General features: G+C 37.6%; 2 protein-coding genes and 2 long non-coding RNA genes across 5 annotated transcripts in view; 2 read left to right on the top strand and 2 right to left on the bottom strand.

Annotated features, from left to right (window-relative positions):
• Positions 1 to 7,510, bottom strand: part of rsrc1 (arginine/serine-rich coiled-coil 1) — a 78,162-nt gene extending 70,652 nt beyond the window's left edge. Inside the window, exons 1-3 of the mRNA XM_077722166.1 lie at positions 7,433 to 7,510; positions 6,863 to 7,057; positions 5,578 to 5,697 (exon numbers count right to left, since the gene is read on the bottom strand). Coding sequence (XP_077578292.1) covers positions 5,578 to 5,697; positions 6,863 to 7,047 — 305 coding nt within the window. The 5' untranslated portion in view covers positions 7,048 to 7,057; positions 7,433 to 7,510. The remainder of the gene's footprint in view (positions 1 to 5,577; positions 5,698 to 6,862; positions 7,058 to 7,432) is intronic.
• On the top strand, positions 1,662 to 3,868 carry LOC144200192 (uncharacterized). Its single transcript, XR_013327061.1, has 4 exons — positions 1,662 to 1,827; positions 2,793 to 2,887; positions 2,965 to 3,032; positions 3,672 to 3,868. It is a non-coding gene; the product is annotated as an uncharacterized LOC144200192 (long non-coding RNA).
• A 2,141-nt stretch (positions 7,511 to 9,651) lies between the features above and the next one.
• On the top strand, positions 9,652 to 16,155 carry shox2 (shox homeobox 2). Of its 2 annotated transcripts, none has more exons than XM_077722646.1 (5): positions 9,652 to 10,350; positions 11,298 to 11,509; positions 13,323 to 13,380; positions 13,910 to 13,998; positions 15,054 to 16,155. In XM_077722646.1, the coding sequence occupies exons 1-5, from the start codon at positions 10,074 to 10,076 to the stop codon at positions 15,309 to 15,311; spliced, it is 894 nt and encodes a 297-aa protein (XP_077578772.1). In that variant the 5' UTR covers positions 9,652 to 10,073; the 3' UTR covers positions 15,312 to 16,155. The 2 variants fall into 2 exon arrangements, with proteins under 2 accessions (XP_077578772.1, XP_077578771.1); XM_077722645.1 differs by having other exon boundaries at positions 9,653 to 10,350; positions 15,018 to 16,155.
• LOC144200468 (uncharacterized) lies at positions 11,137 to 17,656 on the bottom strand. Its single transcript, XR_013327116.1, has 3 exons — positions 17,535 to 17,656; positions 12,494 to 12,634; positions 11,137 to 11,527 (listed from the first exon to the last, which is right to left on the bottom strand). It is a non-coding gene; the product is annotated as an uncharacterized LOC144200468 (long non-coding RNA).
• Positions 17,657 to 24,666: the final 7,010 nt, after the last annotated feature.

Below are 24,666 nucleotides of genomic sequence, written 5' to 3' on the forward strand. Positions count from 1 at the left end.
CTTTTTAAGTGCATATATAACGACGTTACGAAGACGCCTATTAAGCGGGCCGAGACGGCGAGGAGGAGGCGGCGGCCTGAAAAAACGCTTTGGTGCCTGCAAAAAAATAATTATGCCAGTGATCACAAAGCGAGCGGCACATCTCTGTACTTCACCTCCACGCGTTTCAAAAATCCACTTCATTAGCTCCCGTAATTAATCCTCCAATAATTGCAGGAAGAGCCCAGTTTACCTCCCTTCGTTTCTAATTATCATCTTATAAATAGTTATGCTTCTAATTAATGTGTTCATTAGGCAGGATATTTCTCTCAAAGCTTTGCTAGGAGCCAAAGGTCCAGTTTGGCTCTCTCTGAAGCCTAAGCAGCCAGAAGGTGAGGCCATCCTGCCTGCATTTGCTTTTATTTTACTACATTCAACCTCCTAATTGGCATTTAAAACCCAATTTGGATGAACTTCAAGAAGCTTAAATAGGGGGAGAGAGAAAGAGAGAAATAGAGAGAGAGGAGACTGTTATATTTGGTGGTTGTTTTAACATGGTAGAGTTAGAAATGTGTCTGACTTTTTTGTTTTGGACAGACGGATAAGCTTTTCCATTGTTATCAAATCAGAGGTTTACGATTGTTTCGGCTTGAAAAAGAGGTTTTGGGAGAAAAAAATAGTAATCATTTATAAAACACTTTTTGTAAAGGATTTTTTCTTTTTAAGTATTTAGTTAGTTTAGTTTTTGGTAGAAGCGTATTCGCGATTTTGGCTCTAAACTGGATTTTTATCAAATTGGAGGATTACTATTGTTTCACATTGAAAAAGTCTTTTTGGGGAGAAAAAAATGGTAATAATTCAATTCATAGCTATCAATGTATACGTTTTCCGTAAAAAAACAACTTTTGTAAGGTATTTTTTAAGTATGTTTTTGGTAGAAGTGATGTCTTCTTCACCATTTTGGCTCTAAACTTTTCCATTGTTATCAAATCGGAGACTTACTATTGATTCGCCTTGAAAATGTGTTTTTGGCAGAAAAAAATGGTAATCATTTATAGTTGTCAACTCATACGTTTTCTCTGTTTTATATGTTGTTTGCTGTAAAACAACTTTTGTAAGGTATTTTTTTTAAGTATGTTTTTGGTAGAAGTGATAATGTCTTCTTCGCCATTTTGGCTCTAAACTTTTCCATTGTTATCAAATCGGAGGCTTACTATTGTTTTGCCTTGAAAAAGTGTTTTTGGGAGAAAAAAATGGTACTAATTCATAGCTGTCATCTTATACGTTTTCCTCAAATTTTGTACATTGTTTGCCATAAAACAATTTTGGTACGAGTATTTTTTTTAGTAGGACTAATCTCGTCTTCCAAAATTTTGGCTCTAAACCGAATCATCACGGGTAGTCTTTTGGCTCTATAAACATAGCGTGTCAGCAAGCAATGTACCCAGACAGTCCAGCTGCATCTTTTTAGATTTTTTATTTATTTATTTCTTGGAAAAGTATGTCTTACAGAGTGCAGACTAGGCTGCCACCCTTGGGATTTTAAACCGGTGTGTTTTTGGAGGCATCGGGATAGAAAGCTATGCTATTGGAGGACGAATGGCGGAGGAGGGTTGGCGGCGGGGGGGTTAGCGCTCGCGGCGAGGCAAGGATGAAAGCGCCTGTCCGTGTCAGTCACTTATTCCTCCCTTTGGTAAATAAAGCTTTCTGACAACAAAGGCTGGCCTTTGCGCTGGATAAATAAAAAAAGACAACAGAGAAAGAGTTCAGGTTGAAGAGGATCGGCATCCCTGTGTCAAAAATACGCTTTGGATCTCACAAAAAGGGGAGCGCCAGGACTTAAACCAGGTCAACTTTTGTCTTAAATGGACATCTTGCATGTTGACCAATTAGAGAAGAATGACCCTGGAATGAAGAGAAAGTCAAAAGTGTATTATAAGGCGCACTGTCTATTTTGGAGAAAATTTAAGACTTTTAAGTGCGCCTTATAGTGGTGAAAATACGGTAATTGCTATTGACTTCCAGGTATGAAGCACTCACTACTTTACAGTCACCTCTAGAGCCAGCCACTGTTGATGTTTTGGATTTTTTTTGTATAAAATCTTGCAGTGGGGGAGGAGCCATATGATGGAAGATGTTGTAAACTAAGATGGCATCTGCATATTTAACAGTATTGTTTCAGTTCAGGCGTTTATGTTTTTTTAATATCCGACAGTGGTGGTTTTTCGTTTTTGGTTTTCTGTTTTATTCCATATATAAGGCGCACTGGGTAATAAGGCGCACTGTCTATTTTGGAGAAAATTTAAGACTTTTAAGTGCGCCTTATAGTCATGAAAATACGGTACCCTCCTAATTCCTACAACCATTTACTAATCACGGCACGTTTAAAACACCACGTGAAAGCAATATGTCTACCAATATCAAAACCGAATCCCAACCTGGCACGATGGAGTTGATATGACTTAAGTAGGCAAAATTATTCTTATTTTCTTGCCTTGTATCTGATGATACAGCTCAAAAAACCTGTATTTGCACCAGGCTTAATGACTGACTGAGCCACCCCGCGTTTAACCACGGTAGCCGTGGCGCGTGACAGCGTGATGCCTTGCCTGTGATCCGACCGTGATGAGAGTCTACGTCGGAAACGGGTTGTGCCGTGCGTACATCACGACGCGTGTTGGTTGGCAGGCCGCGACACACACACACCGACACACACACATAGCAAAAAACAGAGAGATGCCTGCTCAGATCAAAGAGAATAAACATTAATGGCAAATAGGTAATCTGCTCCTCTTGTCTGTTTTACATTTCAGGGCAAGATTGACTGCCTCTGGGGGACCGGGCTCTCCTGATTGAGGGCACACGGCAAAAAAAAAAAAAAAAGGGAAAGACAAGAGAAAGCAACTGAGTGAGCTACGATTGATAGTAACCACATGATAGACTATTATTCTTATTTGGTGTATCTTTTCATTCCTATTCACACAGCAGCCATTGGACAGAAGATAATAACGTTCACCTTTTTTTTTTAGACGGTCCTAATCATGCCTTCAGAGGTAGGTAATTATTCCCTTTTTTTGTCTGTTCTCCATTTTCATCATTCTGTGTTATAACCCAAGCACTTCTTCAACATTCAAGGCCACATCTCAACTTTTTTCCAGTTCTCTTCAAAGTTCTAGTAGTCTATTGTCTTGGTTCTGATCATGCACCCCCGACACTCGGTCATATTCAACTAGGATGCGCCGGGGTGGTGGCGTACTCGTGGTGTCTTATATCCTATCTATGTATCCATCATGAGGTCCTGTCCACTCAATCCTGTACTGATCTATCAAGGGTGTCCTCATACACACACCCACACAACACCCACACACAGCTACACACAAATCTAACCGACTAATATCACTGTACAGTCCAAGTAAGCCTTGCTCTCAGTCCACTGAAATGACAGAACAGTTCATTTGCTAGACAGTGGATATTAAAAAAAAAGTTTGACCCTATCCATAGTGAAATGCCATATTTTTATTTACGACAATTCCCAAGTTTTGCCATTAACGTGACCTCTAAAATGAACAAAAAAAACAATGTTAAAATGTCTACGCTGTCCTCTGTAGTGTCTTTTTCATCTTAATAATAACATCATTAAAATGCCACTACTCTTAGCCTTTTTAATGTTAAAAGCGTTCCTCTTTTTTCAGATTTGCAATTGAGATACAAATTTAAAAAATGGAGCCTGAATGGAAAAAAATGTCCGACCTCGGCGAGCCTCCAGGTTTTGATGTGTGGGAGGATGTAAAAGTACCTGGAGGAAACCCACGCCAGCAAAGGGCAATCATGCAAAATGCACGCTAGAAAAAAACATTGCTTGGTACTCAAACCTGCGACCTCTCAACTGCAAGGCAGAGGTGCTATCCACTTCAACACCGTGCCACAAATATTTCCAGGGAGTGGTATCACAACGATAACAAAATTCTACACTAAACTTCATATATTTATCTGTTCAAATTGGCACAAAATGGTCACATGATCATATTGAATGTATTATTCAAAAAGAGTCGGCTCTGACTACGGCTCTTTTTCAACTCTGTATCACAGTTGTAAATATAGACACAGCTATATAAACAATTTTGATATGTTTGTGTGCCGCCGTCATATAAAAAATATCAATTCTTCCTTTCCAAACGCCCGTCTAATGTTTGTCCTCCCAAAATAACACCCTGAATTTCCGACAAAATAGCACTGAATCACTCCGGCTCCTTTTTTCGACTCTTCCCAACTGTTCGTCGTCGCTAAGCTGATTACACAACTGCGCTAATCACGTCTCCGCATTTGTACGCGCCAATGTCACGGGCTCCATTTCTAAATCTCCCAAATCCGCCGCACCTTTCATCTGACGCCGTTTCCCGACAGATGTTCCCATCGCCGTCGCCGCGGTGATTGACTGTTCATCCTGAAAAGTGAAGCCCCCCCCCCCCCCCCCCCCAAAGTTGCCCAACAGTGCAAGCATTAACTAGCATGTCAAAGGTCTTACTTTCCTTGGTGCTAACACCTTTCTAATGAGGATATGAAACTACGTTTCCCCTCCATTTGTGATTGAAATGATCCCATTTCTCCACGGCGCCCACATGCAAATAAACAAAGGACGGCGCTCGCTGCATACATTACGAAAAACCTTTTTTTCCGCGTGTGCATCTGTGCACGTCTGTGTGTACGTGTGAGGGATTTAAAGGAGGAAAAAAACGGCATTTTACTGGTTCATTAGCAGCAGATTAGCGATGGTAATGACACGAGGGCACCGCACACGGAGGGAGACGTTGCCTTTATGTTGCGGAAAAAAGAATACATAGGCTGCAATGTATGTTTATGTGTGGTGTAAGTGTGGATACTGAATTTGTGAATGGCTTGAAATGCTAAAGAAAAATAAGTTGTGTATGATATGGAGGTTATTGTGACTCAACAAATCAACTTATGGCTAATTATGTTGTTTTTAGCATAATGACTGAATGGAGTTGGCATCATAAGAGATTTCAAAGTGCAAAAAAAGGATGGCAACAATGATGACTTTGGCAATCTATATCTAAGTTGACACTATTGGATTAGAAACTATGCAATTATATAATGTAGTAGATGCAACAATGTCATTGAACTTACCTTTTGGCAAACACAATTGGCAATTGTAAATAGTCTAAATTACCATATCTGGTTAGACATATGTTGGATGAATACAAAACTACATTAAACAACAAAAGACTAGCAATTTTTTGGATAAAATGTCATTTCCTAGCTAACATATTCAACACATAATATCAGTGTCTTTGATTGACATAATGTTTGAATATTTCAGAAATATTAGTACCTTCTAAAATGTTTTTTTTTAATATTCAATACATTGCAGCTGTATTAGCAGTTCCTAAAAATGTATCCTAAAAATATAATATTGCGGCATGCTTGGAATCCTGTTAGATGACAATTTTTCTACTTTTTTTGTAATGCCTTACTCGGCACGTTGCTATGATTTTTTTCTTAACAGTAGCATAGTATCCAACACAAAGGATTATATACCACAGAAACAAATACTTACTAGTAGTAGTAGTTTGTTTTTACCTTCTGTCCCGACTCCGTGATCTGTGCGAGCGGTGGCTCCTTCCTTTCTCGCCGCTACGACTTCGCCTCTTTCGTGATGAACTGTGTGTGGACGAGCTGCTGCTCGAACGCTTCTTTTGTCTAAAAAGAACAAAAAAAATCTTTAAAAAAACATACATGTATGTATATATGTGCTTATATATGTATGTATGTGTATGTATATTTGTGCTTATATTTATGTGTGTATATTTTTTTCAGTAACACGCTTATTTATTTATATATTTATTCATGTATTTATTTATTAACCTATTACTCATCTATTTATGTCTAAAATGTATTTTCTGTGTCTGTATTCTCACCCTCTTGCTACTATGACAACGAAATTTCCCGAATACGGGATGAATAAAGTTATCCAATCCAATTCAATCACGACAGGTTTAAAAACTGTACATTTGTGTAATTTGTGACTTCCTTGAAAACTTTCTGTATACCATTTGCGCACTAGATCTCACTATATATACAAATTGATCAAAATGTATTGGTTAACATAAGTGATGAGAGCTCCCAGGGTCTGCTAGCCCCGCCCACCCTGCGTAGACAGGCAACGACTTCCCATCAGCAGTAATGGACCTTGACCAGGCCTCATAAATAATTACCATCAACCGGCCTTGTGTAAGCAGCTTCACATAACTGAGGATGGATAACGGCTTGACGGGGGCTCCAGTCACTCTGAACCTCTCAAAAGGGAGCGTTGTAAAAACTGCCTGCCATCAAAAGATGAACTAATAGCATTTGAAAACAAATTATAATATCCATGTTATTCTTACTATGCATGTTTTGGGGATCTGGGGGAGAAAACATGTCAACTTCAAACTGATTGACAGTTCTGTATCATTAATGAATAAGGTGTATCGGTATCCTGTAACTCAGGGGTAGGGAACCTATGGCTCGGGAGCCACGTGGCTCTTTGGATGGATGCTTATGGCTCTCTGCTAAACTGTGAGCTAGAATCTGGAGTCAATTTGATCTTCCAATTTTTAATTAAACCTTTCTGCATGCAGGCATCTCATTGATTAGCATCAGTGCAACACTTTTGTCAACATATTTCTGGGACATTTTCTACTTTAAAGGCAGTGAAATGACTTAAGATGCATGCATTTTCAAGAATTTTTACTTCTTGTAAATCCTGACTATGGACTTCAATGAATAACAATTGAAAATATGAATTGTTTATGGATAAAAATTGTAATTCTGGATTTGCATGATTGTACAGTGTTGATTTGAATGCATAGATGGTTGTCTTCACCTCCTGTCTCTGTCTCTGGACCGTGAGCGACTCCGGCGGATGGATCTATGACTCCGGCTACCTGTCGCTCGACTCCCGGAGGAGGAGGACGAGGATGAGGATGAAGATGACGACGATCGCCGTCGTTGTTTCTTCTTCTTTCTACTTCGGCTTTCACCTTCGCTGCTGGATGAGCGTCGACCCATGACTGGATCACTGACACAAACAAATAAACACGAGGTTCACAAATGTTTGTGGCATGTTTCAGAGCAGCCACTTGCACGTCAAACAGTCCCGATCAACACTACATTCACGCGGTTACTACAAATAACTCATCGGAATAGAGACTTAATGGGAAATGTGTTGCTTTTCAAGGATATAGTATGCCAAACATTTCATGTTTACACTAGCTAGCGTGCTAGCCAGGCTAAAATTACAACGGTATGGTCTAATTATTGATCCGATTTATCAGATTGCAATGCGATTTGAAGCACATATATCTTCGTGAGGGGTAGGCTCATTTGCATGTGAAATCAGAGTTTTAAAATAGAAGAAATAGACATTATAGATGTTGTGCATCACGCTCCTCACCGTTGTCGAGCTCCACGATATACACGCTAGAGTGTTTAGACAAAAAAAGTCGAACCAGAGCTTGTCGTTCGAATCCATGCTGTTACACTCAGCTTCAGATACATCGATAGATTGACTACTACAGTCTGGTAACAATTCCATGTGCGTTTTTTCCCGGATTTTCTGATTTGCCATTGATTAGAAAGTAAATAGTATTATTGAATACCATTTTTTTAAAGTGACATTGGATTTCACTTGTGAAATAATATTTTAATGATATTTTCTTTTTCATCTTGCTATTTCTCCATGTAATTAAAATGTTTCAGTAAGTATTTCATATACATTTTGCCTTTTTATTCTATTTTTACATTTTTCTGCTCTAAAAAAACAGATTATTATCAAAGTAAGTGTTCATCAACAATGAAATTTACATAAAAATGTATCAAGCATGAATTATAAATGAATAGTAGGAGAGAATTCCTAAAGATGAAATGTTCGGGAAACCGATATAAAAGTTAAATACAACTGAACTGTACTGTATCATTATCATTTTTACCACTATAAAACAACATATTTAGAATTTTCAATGTAATAGATTTCATCAATTCTCTTGCAGACAAAACAGACCCAAAAATACTTGGATTTTTCTACATTTATACATTTGTATTCCATCTATAAAGTACTGTTGAATTCATAACATGATTTGCCTGCAACTCTTGAAATCGGGGGGAGTCGCAAAGGTAAACAGGATGCTCATCACCGCAATTAGGCAGCACGCAATGCTGCTTTGGGCTGCGGCGTTTCGGGAATTACAGTAATTAATGCTTAAAGGTTCACACACTGAAGCGTCGTTAATATTTAATCTGCGGGAATTATTATCATCACGGTGTGGAAATTGAGATACATATAGATTATCAATAAACACGGCTCATTTAGCAGCGTGGAAAGAAAAAAAAACCTTGCTCTTTTCTCTTAATTGCTCTCATTGTTTATTTACAAATATGGACCATAATAATTCCATCGGTAATTAGCGAGCCCATTGGCAAGGCATACGAGGAGAAGAGAGAGAAGCGTTATAATTGAACGTTTAGCTGCTATTTAACAACATAAAGATGTCTTTAAAAGGGCCTCTGAGGATTAAAGCCACGTATATAGCATTTCTGCGGGGATCATTCAAGGCGTAGCATTTCATAAAATACAGATGAAATATTATATATAATATAAGAAAAGGTCAATTGTACTCAATATGAGTCAATATTCAAGTTTATCACGTATTTTTTTGCAGAATCAAATTTACAAGTCGTTTTATGTGGTGAGTAAATCAACTCAATCAACATTGTTATGTATTTTTAATTGAAATATCATATCATAATATAATTTAAAGGATATGATATAACCTAATCTAACATACTATAACATAACAACATAACATAGAGCATCATGATATAATATAAATCATATGGTATAATGCAATATATAATGCAATATATCATAATATATCATTTAAACTTTGAATTCATCATTTAAAACAATGCATTCTCCTCAAAACCTATAGAAACGAAACCTAATTTCAAATAAAATGTGTTTGCAGAAACTAAAAAGATGCATGTACATATATTTTTTTGTCCAGATTGCAATAATCCAAAATCCAGGCCACCTTTGGGCCCTGAGCCTTAGTTTTATCGCCCTTTCACTTCCACTCCAATCTCCATTTATGTCTTCATTTATCTCCAAACGAGTTCATTTATTCTCTCAAACGCACAAACACACAAAAACCTCCCCACAAAGATAAACAAAATGCCCAGTGCTTGCAAAAAAAACACTAATCAAAACCTCCTCATAAACTCGTCTATCACTCATCACCTCCATGTTCTATTGATCAGCGATAGAAGAGAAAACTCTCTCGTCATTTTCCCAGATTTCCAAGCCACTCCCCTGCAAAGAGAGAGAGAGAGAAAAAGAAAGAGAGCAAGAGCATCCGAGAGAGAGAGAAAGCTGAGATTCATGACATTCTCTCGGGTGTTTAAAAAGTAACTCAGGACAATAGCATCGAATGAGCTCTTAATTAAATTAATTAGTCCTTCTTGTCAATCTAGGATGAATGACCAATAGCTGAGGCGGCCCTGCTACTGCTTAATATTTCTTCTCCTTTTTTTCTTCACTTAAGGGTGGATGGAAGGAGGAGAGGGAGGGATGGAGGGAGGGAGGAAGGCAACGAGGAGGTGTGGGTGGGTGTGGGGGGGTCTCGTATCCCGGCATCCTGAGGGGAGGTAATTTGCACGGATCAAGGGGGCAATGCGCCGCAAAGTATAAATAGTGTGACTTCAATCGAGGATCACCAGCAGGTTCCACAACTCCGCTGTACTAAAAGGAGGGAGAAATTGGCCGGGGAGGAGAGACGCGTTTTGACGTGCCATTTTCGGGCGCCTGACTTGGCATCAGCATCATCTCAGCTTTTTTTGGGGGGGTTGTTTGGTGTTTTTTTTTCTTCTTTTCTACCCTTTTGTTTCAAGGGGCCACACTACCTTGATGTCTTAAGCCGCCTGCCGTGGAGCGAAAAAGGACGCGGAGAAAAAAGTCTGCCTTGCCTTGACTGACTCATTTTTCCCTTCTTTTTGGGCGAAAAAGGGGGGAGAAAAAACCTCGAGAGAGTGTGTGTGTGATGGAAGAACTCACCGCCTTCGTGTCTAAGTCTTTCGATCACAAAGTCAAGGAGAAGAAGGAGGTGATCACCTATCGGGAGGTGTTGGAGACTGGTGCGGCTAGAGCGGCCGCTAGAGCCGCTGGAGGGGAGAGCCAAGCCCCGGAGCCAGGGAGCCGGGAAGAGGCGGTAGCGGCCGCACTCGTGGCCCGGAACGTGGCGCTCTCGCCGGCTAGAGAAGTGGAGGGGATCGGGCCCGAGAGGCACAGAGATTCCGGGAGTCCCAAAGTCATTGACGGTAAGGATTTTACGTTGATTGACCGATATATTAAAAAGTTGGGGCTCGGAAATATGATTTTGGGAGATAAATGATAGATTTTATCACAGATACTTTGGATGTTTTTACGTTTGGATCATTTAATATTTGACAATGATATGATGGGTAAAAATATATGAATGGAATCAATGTTTTATATTTTGCAAATGCAATTTCGTTTGTATTTTGTTTTTATTGCTGGACTTATTAGTATCATTTTTTTAAACGTTAAATCTTTTAGGTATAGGTTAACTTGTCAATTTGTAACCGTAATATGACCTATAAATATATTGATTCCTCAATTTAGTATCCAAAAGAATTAAATAATCATACTATCATATGTACACAAAAATGCATTCATTCAATTCATGACCTTTATTTATAAATCCATGCATTTTAAATTTCCACCTTTTCTCTATTTCATGTTTACAAAAAAAAACAATTTATCAGTCAAAATTTTGCTCTACAGCAGATTAAAACATGTCAACATATCCTCTTAATTTCATTTTTTCTCAATATAATCATTTATTTTTTTCAAGCGGCCTTGCTCAACCGGGTTGCGTGTTTCCCGCGTGGCTCTCCCTCTCTCTCTCACACACACACACTCTCTCACACACACTCTCACACATGCACGTGCACGCATCCCCAACAGTACCATGCACACAAAACCTTGCATATTTATAAGCGCTTAATAATTAAAGAGCTTTATGTAGCTCGACAAAACATCCGAGCTGTGATCTGCTCTTTGATGGGTATTTTTTTTGGGGGGGGGGGTGCTTATGATGGGGATCCTCACCTTTTTTAACCTAACATATCTTTCAATAAGGCAAACCTCCATCTTTCATGCAGTAAAGTATCTAAAAAAAAGTGTGTTTGAGATTGGAATAAAGCAAGAAGTTGTAGTCTTACGTGGATATTCTTTTCGGAAGGTAACACGGATGTGAAAGAGAGGAAAGAAGAATCCGGGAAAAGCATGGAGGACGAAGCGCAGACCAAAATCAAGCAGAGGAGAAGTCGGACTAACTTCACATTGGAGCAACTCAACGAATTGGAGAGGCTTTTCGATGAGACGCACTACCCGGATGCCTTCATGCGGGAGGAACTCAGTCAGAGGCTCGGCCTGTCCGAGGCCCGTGTACAGGTCAGTACATAAACACACCTGCACACACACATTTTGTACACATATTTGTACACACACTTGCTTGTGTTGCACTGCATGACGCTGTACAAGAGAAACAATATTAGAAAATGCAATACTATACATTGATGCATAAATAGATAGACAGATAGCCATAACCAATGGTTTATAACAATGTGACAAGTTATTTATGAATATATGTATGGGTTACAATGCTATACTGTGATAATAGTAATGGGTAAGTCAAAAAATGGGGAAAATAGAAGTATAATGCATTAAGGGGGAAATTGCATGTTTTTACTTAGACCAAAAATGATGGTAGTTCTATTAAAGTTGTAATTTGTGGAGATTTGATAGATATTGGGGGAATATGTGATTGAATTTAAAATGTTATTTGGTGTCGTTTGTAAATGGTAATACTCATGAATTAAAAAATTTCCATCCGTAATCATGCATTGGAGTTGATTTCTCCAGGGAATAATTAGTCATTCCAAATAAGAAATGCACTGCTAAACATGCGTGTGCATTACTTAAACGATATTTTCATATTTGGAATGATTAAAAAAAATGACACAGTTATTTTACTTTAGCTGGGATTTAAACATTTACATTTCCCCTATTAAATCTCATCATCTTATGAAAAAACTTTATTAATAAACCATATTCTAAAGCATATATTCAATAGAAATCTTTATTTTTCCCAACGTGATAGTCCTAATTTAATATTATGTGGATCGACATAGTTTATTTGTCCACTGTAATAAAAATATATCGACGTATTGCCTCATTTTGATGTATTGTTGCCCATTCAAACAATGATACTTACTCAATTAATGTGTTAACAATCCCACTTGGGAGTCATGTGTGTGTATATAAGTGTGTATTTGTGTGTGTATTTACGTCACGTGAACGCACATGCTTTTAATCCTCAATGAATGAATGTGTGTGTGTGTGTGTGAGTGAGTGTGTGTAACATGTTGTTGTTACCTAGAGGGCCCACAAGCAAAAAAAAAAAAAAAAGACCATCTGGGCAAAAACCCAGTGAGGCTTCCAAGGAAGGATGAAGCGAGGGGGGGTCTTGGGTGGGGGTCTTTCAGGCACCACCAAAAGAATTAATATCCAGCCTTTCTGTGGTGAAAATAATAAGAGTGCTCAACAGATTTGTTTTGTTCCATTTGTACCCCCCGTTTACTTTGCAATCCCCCCCATTTGCATCCTTTAAACGCTGATTTTTTCACATCACAATCACCACCAGTACATATTTACATATTAATATATTAATATCTTGAATATAAAGCCTTTTTTAGCTTTATTTTCTATTTGCTCCTTGCCTCGATTTACATTTTTTAATGTTTTATACCGCAAAACATCACCTAAAAGGCTCCATAATGTCGTTTAATATAGATTTTTTCCTATTTTTTTGTTGGTTGACGTGCAGTAATTAACGATAGCGGTCATTTAATGCCGTGCAAGGAGAGACAACAGAAAGAGAAGTGAGTGGGAGGGACGGCAGGCCCATAGATGGCGGCTACTCGATAGCACAGTCCATTCAAAGCGAGTCTGTAGGGACCCTAGTGAAGAGAAAGATGACACCCACCCTGACAAGGTTATTTATGACAAGGCAATCGTCTTGCAACATCTTTGCAATTTGCCTGCTGGATGCACTAGTCGATATTTCTATTTTCTTTCTTGCTAAACACCCACTTTTTTTACAGCTCTCGCACATTTCATTTTGGAGGATTTTAAATGGTCACTTGTCGTCGTTAGGGTCACTTTAAAAAGATCAAATTGATATGATTTTTGTGTATTTCAACAGGTTTGGTTCCAGAATAGAAGAGCTAAATGCAGGAAGCAAGAAAACCAGTTACATAAAGGTATGATTATGCTGAATTTACCATTGATAAAATGCACTATACAACATGATGTAGCATAACATAACTAAACATAATGCAATTAATTGTCATTTCACATCATTTAATGATGTTATGAGGGTGTTTAGTGATGAAAAATTGTTCAAAATACTTATTTTATGACAAAAAATGGAATACTCTGTACATTTAATGTTATGTTAATCATTTTAAATCAATTTTGCGCTTAAATATTGCAAAAAAACAGAGAAGACGGCCATTGACTGTTTTAAAATGTATTTTTTAGGAGGCTTAAAAATGTAGCAACATCCATATAAACATAAAGTTAAATACAACTAAGCTCTTTCCAGGTATTGTTTGATTTGTTCTGTTTAAAGGACTTTGAAAATGATCAAAATTTTGACATTTTGAGCTTGGAAACGTCAAATTATAAAAGAAAAATAGCCCCATATTAGCAATGGGATGAAGAAGAAATATGTATTTATTCCAACTTTCTCGTTCTTTGATAATAATTGTTCTTGTTTTGTACCTCCAGGGGTCCTGATTGGAGCAGCCAATCAATTTGAGGCTTGTCGTGTGGCGCCCTACGTCAATGTGGGGGCTTTACGGATGCCTTTCCAACAGGCAAGTGTCTTTTTCAAGGTGCCCTTAAATGTTGTTACAATGCTAAAGATATATTGTAGCATATGGCGCCGATTCGGAAGGGCCTACTTTGGGTCAGAAATGGTTTATATTTTTTTAAAAGTTATTCTTTGAGAGCCATACGGAAAATTTCAAAGTCAAAATGCATGAAAATCTGGGCCTTTTTGGGGGTCATTTCAATTATTTTAACAATATTGTTATGCTATGTGTTTTATTAGTATTATTTCATGTTAAAGATTTATGATATATGATATATGATCCCTGAAAAATAACCTTATCTTGCTGCTCAAAATTGATGTAAAGAAATATTATCTACGATTAATGCTCTATCACCTAATGATAAATAGAATAATTGTAATGGTATCAAAATGTTATATTTATAACAATACATTTCAATTGTAAACAAAATGTATTTCAGTTTCATCCTGATAAATTGGAATGCATAAGATAAGAGTTTTAACATTATAAAGGCCCTATATTGTAAAACATGTCCATTTTTAAAATGATAAGCTTCACATTTATTAATTTCATCATTTTAACGTTCCTTTGGGATAATTTTAGTTATTCAACCCAATGCATATATTTAATAACCACCATCATTTTTTCAACAAGATGCTACTAAAAATCCAACAAATCTTATATGTACATTGTGCCTTGGTAACCTTATCTACCATTTTACCATGACAATTTTAAAAAATAGTGCTTAAAAACGAGTTTCTATTCAAAAAATAAGTCAAAATCTTCCAAAAAAGCATTTTTAAGTCATAACATGAACCAACATCATCACACAAAAATCTAAAACTGACATTTTACACCATTTTCTTAACATTCCGTAGACCTAAATCCAATAAAAATGCCTAAAACCCTAAAACCACACCGAAAAAAACAATCTCAAGTTGACAATGAATGTCCCATGAGCCACTCCAAACTTAACGCATGTTCTCCCCCCTTTCTCCTCCCCTCCCCATCCCCTCTCCCCCCCTTTTGCGTGCGTCCTATAGGATAGTCATTGCAACGTGCCGCCCTTCTCCTTTCAGGTTCAGGCGCAGCTTCAGCTGGACAGCGCCGTGGCGCACGCGCAACACCACCTCCACTCTCACCTGGCCGCACACGCCCCCTACATGATGTTCCCGGCGCCACCCTTCGGCCTACCCCTCGCCACACTCGCCGCCGAATCGGCATCGGCGGCGTCGGTAGTCGCCGCCGCCGCCGCCGCTAAAAACACAAGCAAGAACTCCAGCATCGCCGATCTGAGACTCAAGGCCAAGAAACATGCGGCGGCATTGGGCCTGTGACGCCCAACATCACCACTAGGAGGCTATTTACGTTTTTTTTTCGTTTCCAAGGAAGGACATCTAGAAGAATAAAAGACTATTTATGAAAACGATTAAAAAAAAGGGACTACCTGATGATACCGAGCCTACAGGAGTGATTTTTTTTTTTACGGCCAAAAAAAAACTACTAAAACGCCCCCTGGTGGCACGAAAAGGAAGAGGAGGAGGATGCAGCTGGCACGGTCGATACTTTGTCAAACAAGGCGAACCATTCTGCAGTTTTGTGTTAACATGCTGTTATTATTATTATTATTAACATTATTATTATTACTTACAGAGGCTGGCCTCGTTATAGTTCAACACGAAATCCTCCTAAAAAATAAAAATAAAATGAGGGTATTCTTATCCAAAATGTTTGCATGAGGCACCACGTTGACCTATATGACCTATGACCTTTATTTTCGTTTATTTTCTTTTTTTTTTACCCAATTAAATTTGGGTAAAAGTAAAATTTTTGGACACAAATGTGAGATCATAATATATGTTTTTTTTTTGGTTTTTTTTTTTTGCTGTGTGGTGTTAGATCTCCTTTTAAAGGGGATTTTTATGTTATATATAACAATATATAACAAAAAAATGACTGTAAAATACGGTACGGGCACATGTAAAATATGTTTATACACAAAAAAAACATTCATTATTTTTCTTTTTGTATTTCACCTCATTTGTAAGCCATTTTTTTTTTAATATTCCTGAAATTTAAATCATCTGAGGCATAGGTTTCATATGAAAAAAAAGATTTAAAAAATAACCATGCCAATTTTTGTCCATTTCATGTGAAACGTGACTCCACCAAACCAAAATGTTTTTTTTTCGCTATAATAAATGAACTAAAAGTACAAGTTGACGCTTTTTTATCGGATCGGGAACGTCTCTTTGTTCCAAACATTATTTATTGGTAAAGAATTGTTTTTCAATAATTCATGAGCCCTTTTGATAACGTCAATGGTGACAGGTCCGTTTAGTGAGCAACATTGCTTGTTCTCTTGCCAAACTCATAAATAATACATCATTTTTGGTTATGGAACAATTTCAAGAGGTTTTTTCATCAATTTGTCGACATTTACACCCAAAAACAAGGTAAAAATATCAGATAAACTCAATTTTGGCTCTTAATTCTTTGTTATTTTCGGAAAAAAACTTGCTGAAGCGCTAATTGTTGAATCAATGGTGGTCAAAGGGGGCTTGACGGCCATTTTGGGGATGACAAGGACTTTGCGTGAAATCTTGATTAAGGCCCACGCCTGGCACATTCATTTCCTGACATCTTAATTGCGTCTTATTGTGTCGGTAGGAAAGGAGATCGCCTTACGATTGGAAAATATCCGCACGCGACAATGGTGTCCTGAGCTATTAATTAATAGCCGACTCACTTTGACTCCACACACACACACACGTGTGTGTGTGTGTGTTGGCGAGATCTAGACGCCAAATCTATTGACTTATTGATCGCCGGTAATGGAGGAGACGGAACTGGGAAACTGAACTGATGCTGGTGGGATCTAAAAGATACACAATATTTAAAGAGTTGTCTTTTTTCCCTTATAATAAATTCAGACTATTTTTTTATAGTTTGGCTGGGTGTAAAATTCAGGTTTTTATTTTTCTTTATGGATATGAAACCTGTTTTTTTGGGTTGTGATTTAAAGAAAAATGGCCTTTGGAAAATGACAAATAGTTTTATAGCTATTTTTTGGTGTGAATTATTTAGCTTATAGTCCGCAAAATACGTTATGTGAAAGAAAATGTACATTTTTTTATGTTAAATGGCAAACAGGGAGAGCTATATTTATGATTATGGTTTATAGGAAGGGTGTCAGACTGGGGTTGGTTTGCGGGTTGCTTTAGATATAATATTTAGACATTTTTTTAATAAAATGATTAAAATAACTGGATTAAACTCCCTGAATATCCATTTTTTAATAGATCTAAAACAATGTTTATTTGAGCATTTTTAAAATATATTTTTAGATTTTACCAAATGATTTTTGAACTAAAAACAGAAAAAATAGATTAAAAATGACAAATATTGATTTAAAAGGTGGAAAATCATGAAATGTAATATACATCTATACTCTTCATTTAAATTTGATCCTAAGACAGAAAGTTGGGACTCATTATTGACTTTCTGGCCACACAAAATGAGAGATTTGAGCAAAAGAGCAAAAATAAGTATCTAAAAACCTGAGTTTGATGACATCTTCTCTTTCCAACGACTCTCACTGAGACATCTTTCTACCAAGGAGCTTTCTGGATGCTATCAGGCCGCCCCGAGGTGTTGTGTGGGAGGGAGACCAGGACCCTGGAGACATAGAGACGGGGACACACAAGGGCCTTTCTGATTAGACACACAGACCGTCCTACTTCCCTCTCAACACACTCTTAAGAAACACATTCTACAACCGCATACACCTAGTCAGACGGGAGCCAACTGGCCTAACACTTTGTCTTGGTGGGCAAACTTTTCGGGCCCGGGCGGGGGCCATATTGACTTAAAAAATGTGACAGATGGGCGGGGTCAGCACAAGATAGGATACATATAAAAAAGTACATCCGTTAACAGTACATACTAAACATAAACAGAAAAAAATGACTATTAAGTATTAACATACTCATCACTCATCATTCAAGTAAAAAGTATAAAGTACAAAGTAAAAAGGAATGTATTAAGAAATATTAAAATGTCATTTAAAAAAGATAGAGGGGCTGTAAAAACACCAAAAACAAATAAGAGTGGACACAGCTACTACCACTTCCGGGTGACGGCGCCATCTTGGAAAAAAACATATTTGGACAACGTTGGTGGGCCGGATTAAAAAGCCTAACGGGCCCATAATTTGCCCATATCTGTTCTACACTGTTGTTATCACATCTCCTTAAAATGCATGTAATCCAACATGGGAAATTGCCCATCCTACTATCTCTACACCCACACATTTACAGGTCGCAAACAGCACTCCTTCATATCAACTGGTGGCGTTTTGTTGCTATATTTACCTCAGCACGGCGGCCCCTGAGACAAATGCGCAATGCGCTCTGGTACCCCCCCTAAACCCCCTCCTCCACGCCGGACCCACCAGCCCCTCCCCCTTTTTTTGAATCAAATTAGAGCTTGTTAAACACTCTGGCACTGACAGCCAACAGAACAGATTGTAAATATGCTGTTTCTTCACATTGGAGGATGTGAGCGTATTGTCTATTTTATTTCATATATTGGGCGCATGTAATGAATTCTGCAAAGATTGTCGCGTCAGTAATTTTTAATGAGGGGGGGATATTCCGGCCTGGAATATTTTTTTGCGTATATTAGTTAAATAGTGGAGTTAAAAGAAAAATGTTATTTCAGTAATGAAAAAAATGAAGGGATGGGATGAATTCATGAATATGTGAGATATTGTGAGATAAGTTTTTACTTTTTAGGGACAATTTATGTCAGGAAATGTCATTAGATCAAAATATACCCCCCAAAAAAGGATTTATATCATTTTACAGTCAAACTAAACAATAAACAATTTATTATACAATGTATTTAACCAAAATGTGTTTTTTTCTAAAATATTCTTAAAACTTGTGCTAGTAAAAGCTAGCTGGCAAATAAAAAATGGCATGAACAAACAAAAAAAACCAAAAAATAGCACCATAATAAACAAAAAATAAATAAAAAACTAGTATTAGGAACTATGCACCACAAAACAAATAAAATATATAAAATTTTAAAAAACTAGCATTATGAACCATGCACCATAAACAAACTAAAAAAATAAATAAAAATACATCAAAAAACTAGCATTAAGAAGCATGCACCATAAACAAACTAAAAAAATAAAAAATAAAAAAATAACATGCATAATAAACACATTTTTAAAAATTAATTAGAAAAAATAGCATCATGAACCATGCACCATAAACAAACTGAAAAAATAAAATTAATCAAAAACTACTTTCATGATCCATGCACCATAAACAAACTAAAAAAAATAAAATCAATCAAAAACTAGCATCATGAACCATGCACCATAAACAAACTAACAAAAATGGCATAAATGTAAAGAAAGCTTTTACACAAACAGTAATGCCAATCCTTTTATTTTTGTAACTTAACCATGCCACCACAATGAACCAAAATGATAGCCAATGTACAGAAAACCTGTAAAAACGCAGTCATTTTTTAACTACATTGACATAAACTACATTTTGTCTAAAGAGGCATCATGCGAGTTTACGTCTTGCACCGCAGTCGAACCGACAAACAAAAAAAAAAAAAACCCGACATCAAAGACATGAAAAGAAAGGCAAAGTGCTGAAAACCCCCTGCCGTAGCAACTCTGCCGAGCAATTAGGACGCCGCGTTATGGCGTGCGTACGAGCACGGGGAGCTGACCGCAGCACTCGCTGTGGGTTGCGGTCGGCGGGCGACCGCTCGCTTACGCCGTCTATTTGATTTCACCGGCGGATGAAAAGTTAACGTTTGCAGATTTGAACCCTGCCGCGTCTGGAGAAGCCCAATAAAAACGTCAAAGTAGCAACAAACGCTAACACAGGAATGAACAAGCTTAATGTTTTTTACTCTTTTTAGTGGCCTTAGGGTGATGGAAGAGATTTTTTTGTTAGCCATACATTTTGTGGTTGTTAGTTCTCTCCAAGTCCAAGGAACCAAGTGGATAACGGAATTTTCTCGCATATAAGCCGCATCCTTGTATAAGTCGCATCCACGTATAAGCCGCATCCTTAAAATGGCCTTAAAATATAGTTGAATTTCACAATTTCTCTGGTATAAGTCGCCCCCTGATTCCCAATTTTAGATTAAATTAGTTCATCCGTATTTGGGAAATTTCATTGTCACAGTAGCAAGAGGTTGACCAACAAAAGCGGACTAAAATATCAACATAGACCTCAAATAGCATATTTTTATGACCTAACAATGTAAAAATTTCCCCAAAAAATTCACTACTCATCTGACCTGAGACCAGTTTTCCTAAAAGAAAATCAAATCAATTACTGAAAAGCATAAGAAGAAGTGTTGATTTTTGTATAGTGTTTACAGTGGCCATTAAATAGGATGATCTACCACTACTTGTGTGGGTTTTCTCTGGGTAAACCTTCCACACAAGTAAAATATATTTTAATATTTCTTAATACATTCCTTTTTACTTGACTTTGTACTTTATACTTTTGACTTTAATGAGAATTAGTGATGAGTATGTTCCTACTTTAGTCCTATTTTTCTCTTTGTTTCATATGTACTGTTAACGGATGCACTTTTTTATATGTATCCTATCATGTACTGACCCCACCCATCTGTCAAATTTTCAAGGTCAATGTGGCCGCCGGGCCCAAAAGTTTGCCCATCCATCCTCCAGTCGCTGCACCCCACCCCACAATCCGCTACGACACCCCCTTTGACGTAAAAATGTTGACATATTGATCAAATAAATGAATAACAGTTCAATTTGGTCAAACTCAAAATGTGCAAAGCAATACAATGCCACAGAGTCTCGTTGTGTTTAACCACTGACGAAATCTATTTCGCTCTTTTCTGAGACCGCTAAACAAATGAATGGCATTTTCTTTCATTTTAATCCGTTTGTTATTAACAGACAACCTTTACACACATCGGAAAAGCCAACTACAGTTTCCAATAAGTCCATCAATCATGGCCGAAGTGTAATTGTTACACGTTAAAGTGTCCCTTTTGCTGTAAATCTACGTTTGTGTCATGTCCCAAAAAATCAATACATTTTATTTAGGTGGGAAATACTATAACTGTGGTTGATATACGTTGGCAATTGCCTACGAGTCCAATGAGTGGGATTTTTATGGCAGCTACTTAAGCGCATTGAGCAAATATTAGCTGTACTTAGCAATGAAAGTGGCCACAACTATCGGCATGTGTCAGACGTTTATTACCGTGTAGTCGAAGGGTATTTGTGCGGGTGAAACCTCCAGGGTTGAGCTCGATATGTGGGAATATTTCACGTCAAATGCTCTGTGGTGCCCACTTGAGTTTATGGAAGGTCCGGTTACATGCAGATCAGACGAATGGAATCTATTATTGATTTTTTTTTGTTTTGTTGGGTTCATTTCCTGCCCTGCAAAAGTCTGTCTGTCCAATCTGGTGTTTAGAAAGAGCAGACGGCAGAATAAGAAGAACAAATGTAAACAGAGTTAAATGAAATATAAGAAAACAACTATGTATGTATATATTTTTAATATTTTAAAATTTTAATGATACTCTGATAATGTTATAGGCATTTTTGTTGAATTTTATGGTGGAAATTTGACAAATATTTGCAAAAGTTCAAGAAAACAATGTATTTTCCTTACAAAAATATTTTTAACATTTAAAATACTCTACTTTGGTAACATTAGAAATTCTTATATTTTATTGTGGAAATTTTACGAAGTATTTTTTGTAAAAAATCAAGAAAACAATGTATTTTCCTTACATGGGAATCGAACCCTGAACTCCAGAACTGCGAGGCAGCCCATGGCCCACACAACATTAATATTGTGACACTTATTTATTCATTATAGACTTATTTTGATTATGTATTAATTATTTACTGATTATAAATTGTATCTGTTAGTTTGATGTTGTTATTTTGTGTTATAAAGCTTTAAATCTCATTATATTTGTATAATGACAATAAAAAAACACATTAAATTCAGTTGAATAAGCTCACCTGAACACATATTACAATGGAAATATTTTTTTTCTTCATTTTTCCGACTAAAAACGTGTCTGTGAGACAATAACTGGACTTTGGCAGCGTGGGAGAAGATAAAGTGGAACTAAGTTGGACAGACTTGTCTGATATTGAGTGCGTCAGAGTGAGCACTTTGCTTCTCTAAAGCACCTTTAAGAGATGGACCCTTATCTTAATAGTGATAGACGGGCCTTTTCTGAGGGTCACGTGCATCCGACTTGGCCTCGGTCGTAGAAATTAAAGGGCCAGATGCGGAAAATTAGGAAAAAAAAAACTAATAGGTGACTTTCAACAGTTGTTGGAACAAAGCCAGACCTGCGTGACCCCAAAACAGCGGCAGGTTTGACAGCAGGTAAAAGATGGGTGAGTGTACAAGGTTGTGTCTGACAGTTGTTTGTGGGGAAGACGAGCTGGAGACATATTGGCCGTAAAGACGAGGTCGTCAATCTGGAGTTAAACGTGTCGAAAGTGCAGATAAAACTAAATACGTGAGCACTGAAATGTTAGTTATATTCACAAATGACCAAAACCCTACAGAGATTTTTTTGTTTCTTCGTAGTTACGGAGTACTCGAACACCCAAATAGGACTCCATTCACTTTGTATTTTGACTTAGTACTTGTTTGTGGAGGAAAATTACAAAACTATTGAGATATTTTATTCCAAATTTGGCCTAAAATGCATATCTACCAATATAAAATGACCAAAACCCTATACAGATTTTTCTTCTTCCTTCCTTGTTACGGTACTCGAACTCGAACACCCAAATGCGACTCCATTCCCTTTGTACCTCAACTTTGTACTTGTTTGTGGAAAAAAAATACAAAACTGTAGAGATATTTCATTCAAAATTTGGCTTAAAATGCATATCCACCCATTTAAAATGACCAAAACCCTATAGAGATTTTTCTTCTTCCTTCCTTGTTATAGCACTTGAACTCGAACACCCAAATGCGACTCCATTCCCTTTGTCCCTCAACTTTGTACTTGTTTGTGGAAAAAAAATACAAAACTGTAGTGATATTTCATTCAAAATTTGGCCTAAAATTAATATCCACCAATATAAAATGACCAAAACCCTACAGATATTTACATTTCTTCCTTGTTACTACCATTATACTTTGACTTTGTACTTATGTACTGTTTGTGGTGGAATATTGTACTTACTCAATGTTTGTGGTGGAATATTACAAAACTAGAGCTATTTCATTCCAAATTTGCCTCACAATTAAAACTCCTATCCACAAATGACCAAAACCCTACAGAGATTCTTCTATTTACTTCCTATTTACGGTACTCAAACTCAAACACCCAAATGCATCTTCCCTTCCTCCTCAAACAAGACTTTACAAGGCATAATTGCACACTGCATAGCTTTCCTGGCGTCAACACTTTTTTCCCCTATTAATCCCATTTGTTTACTTCATTACCCAAAAGCCATCTCTCTTTACTAGGAGTGGGCTGGATAAGTACCACGTAGCCCACTGACATCTCCTAACACAACCATGTAAATCTAATATATCTTGATGAGATTTTCCTATGGGAGAAAATGTACAACCCCATTTTCCTCCGCTACAATCGGAAATAATTACACATGAACAACAAACCTGGTCGTCCGGAAAAGTCGGGAAATCCTTCGTAGTGGCCCTACGGACACAGAAAAGGAGAGCAATGTTAAAAAATCTCGGTGGTGGCAGCTTCTTATAAAACGTACGTACGGGACGGGTCCAAAATGGAAGACGACACTTTAAATGACATTATTATAAAATGCAATACTCTGGCAATGATCCTTTATTAAATTAGGCTCGGCGATCCAAGATGAATTCCCGGCTTCCCTAATCCATCAAGAGGGGAATATTAAAAGATAGGCCTCCAGCGGCATTAGAAGCTCACTCCGTCTCGACTTTCATTATTCTGCATTAGGTGGCTGCTGGGGGAGAGCCTCTTAATGAGAATTACAATGATTCACTGGCCTCGGCCCCACTTCTGACAAGTCAAATATTAACTCCTCAGTCACAGCTGTCGGAATTAAAATACTTGGGAGCGCCGGACGCGCTAAATTAAATTGGCCTTTTATGTTCTTTACTCCGTTGACCCCCGCGGGGATCCTCCACTGAAGCGAAGGGACGACGACGACGACGGTGCCGCTCTCACCGATAAAAAAAAACACGTGTCGGTACACCCCTCGTGTCGTCGTTTTCTGTGTCGAGATCGGAGCTGGCTTTCTTGGCAGACAACTTGTCGGGTGGCGTTTGTTCGAGAGCCAATCGTCTGATTTTGTGTTGGACAGGTTTGTTGAAGAACGTTGTAATTTGGTGCCAATGTGACCAAGGATGCTAATTAAAGAGAGTACTTTATTTTGCTGCTTAATATACCTGGTATATTAAAGGGTAGGGGTATATTAAATGGTAGGGGTATAGTAAAAGGCAGGGGTATATTAAAGGGCAAGGGTATATTAAAGGGCAGGGGTGAATTAAATGGCAGGGGTATATTAAATGGTAGTGGTATAGTAAATGGCAGGGGTATATTAAATGGTAGCGGTATAGTAAATGGCAGGGGTATATTAAATGGCAAGGGTATATGAAATGGTTAGAGTATATTAAATGGTAA

The sequence above is a fragment of the Stigmatopora nigra genome, chromosome 8, assembly GCF_051989575.1.
Source record: "Stigmatopora nigra isolate UIUO_SnigA chromosome 8, RoL_Snig_1.1, whole genome shotgun sequence".
Lineage (NCBI taxonomy): Eukaryota > Metazoa > Chordata > Actinopteri > Syngnathiformes > Syngnathidae > Stigmatopora > Stigmatopora nigra.

Excerpts from the sequence above, each read along its gene's own strand:
- shox2 (XM_077722645.1), top strand. The coding sequence starts at position 10,074 with ATGGAAGAACTCACCGCCTTCGTGTCTAAGTCTTTCGATCACAAAGTC. Across the intron at positions 11,510-13,322 it reads TGTCCGAGGCCCGTGTACAG|GTTTGGTTCCAGAATAGAAG; the intron begins GTCAGTACATAA and ends GTATTTCAACAG. Across the intron at positions 13,381-13,909 it reads AGAAAACCAGTTACATAAAG|GGGTCCTGATTGGAGCAGCC; the intron begins GTATGATTATGC and ends TTGTACCTCCAG.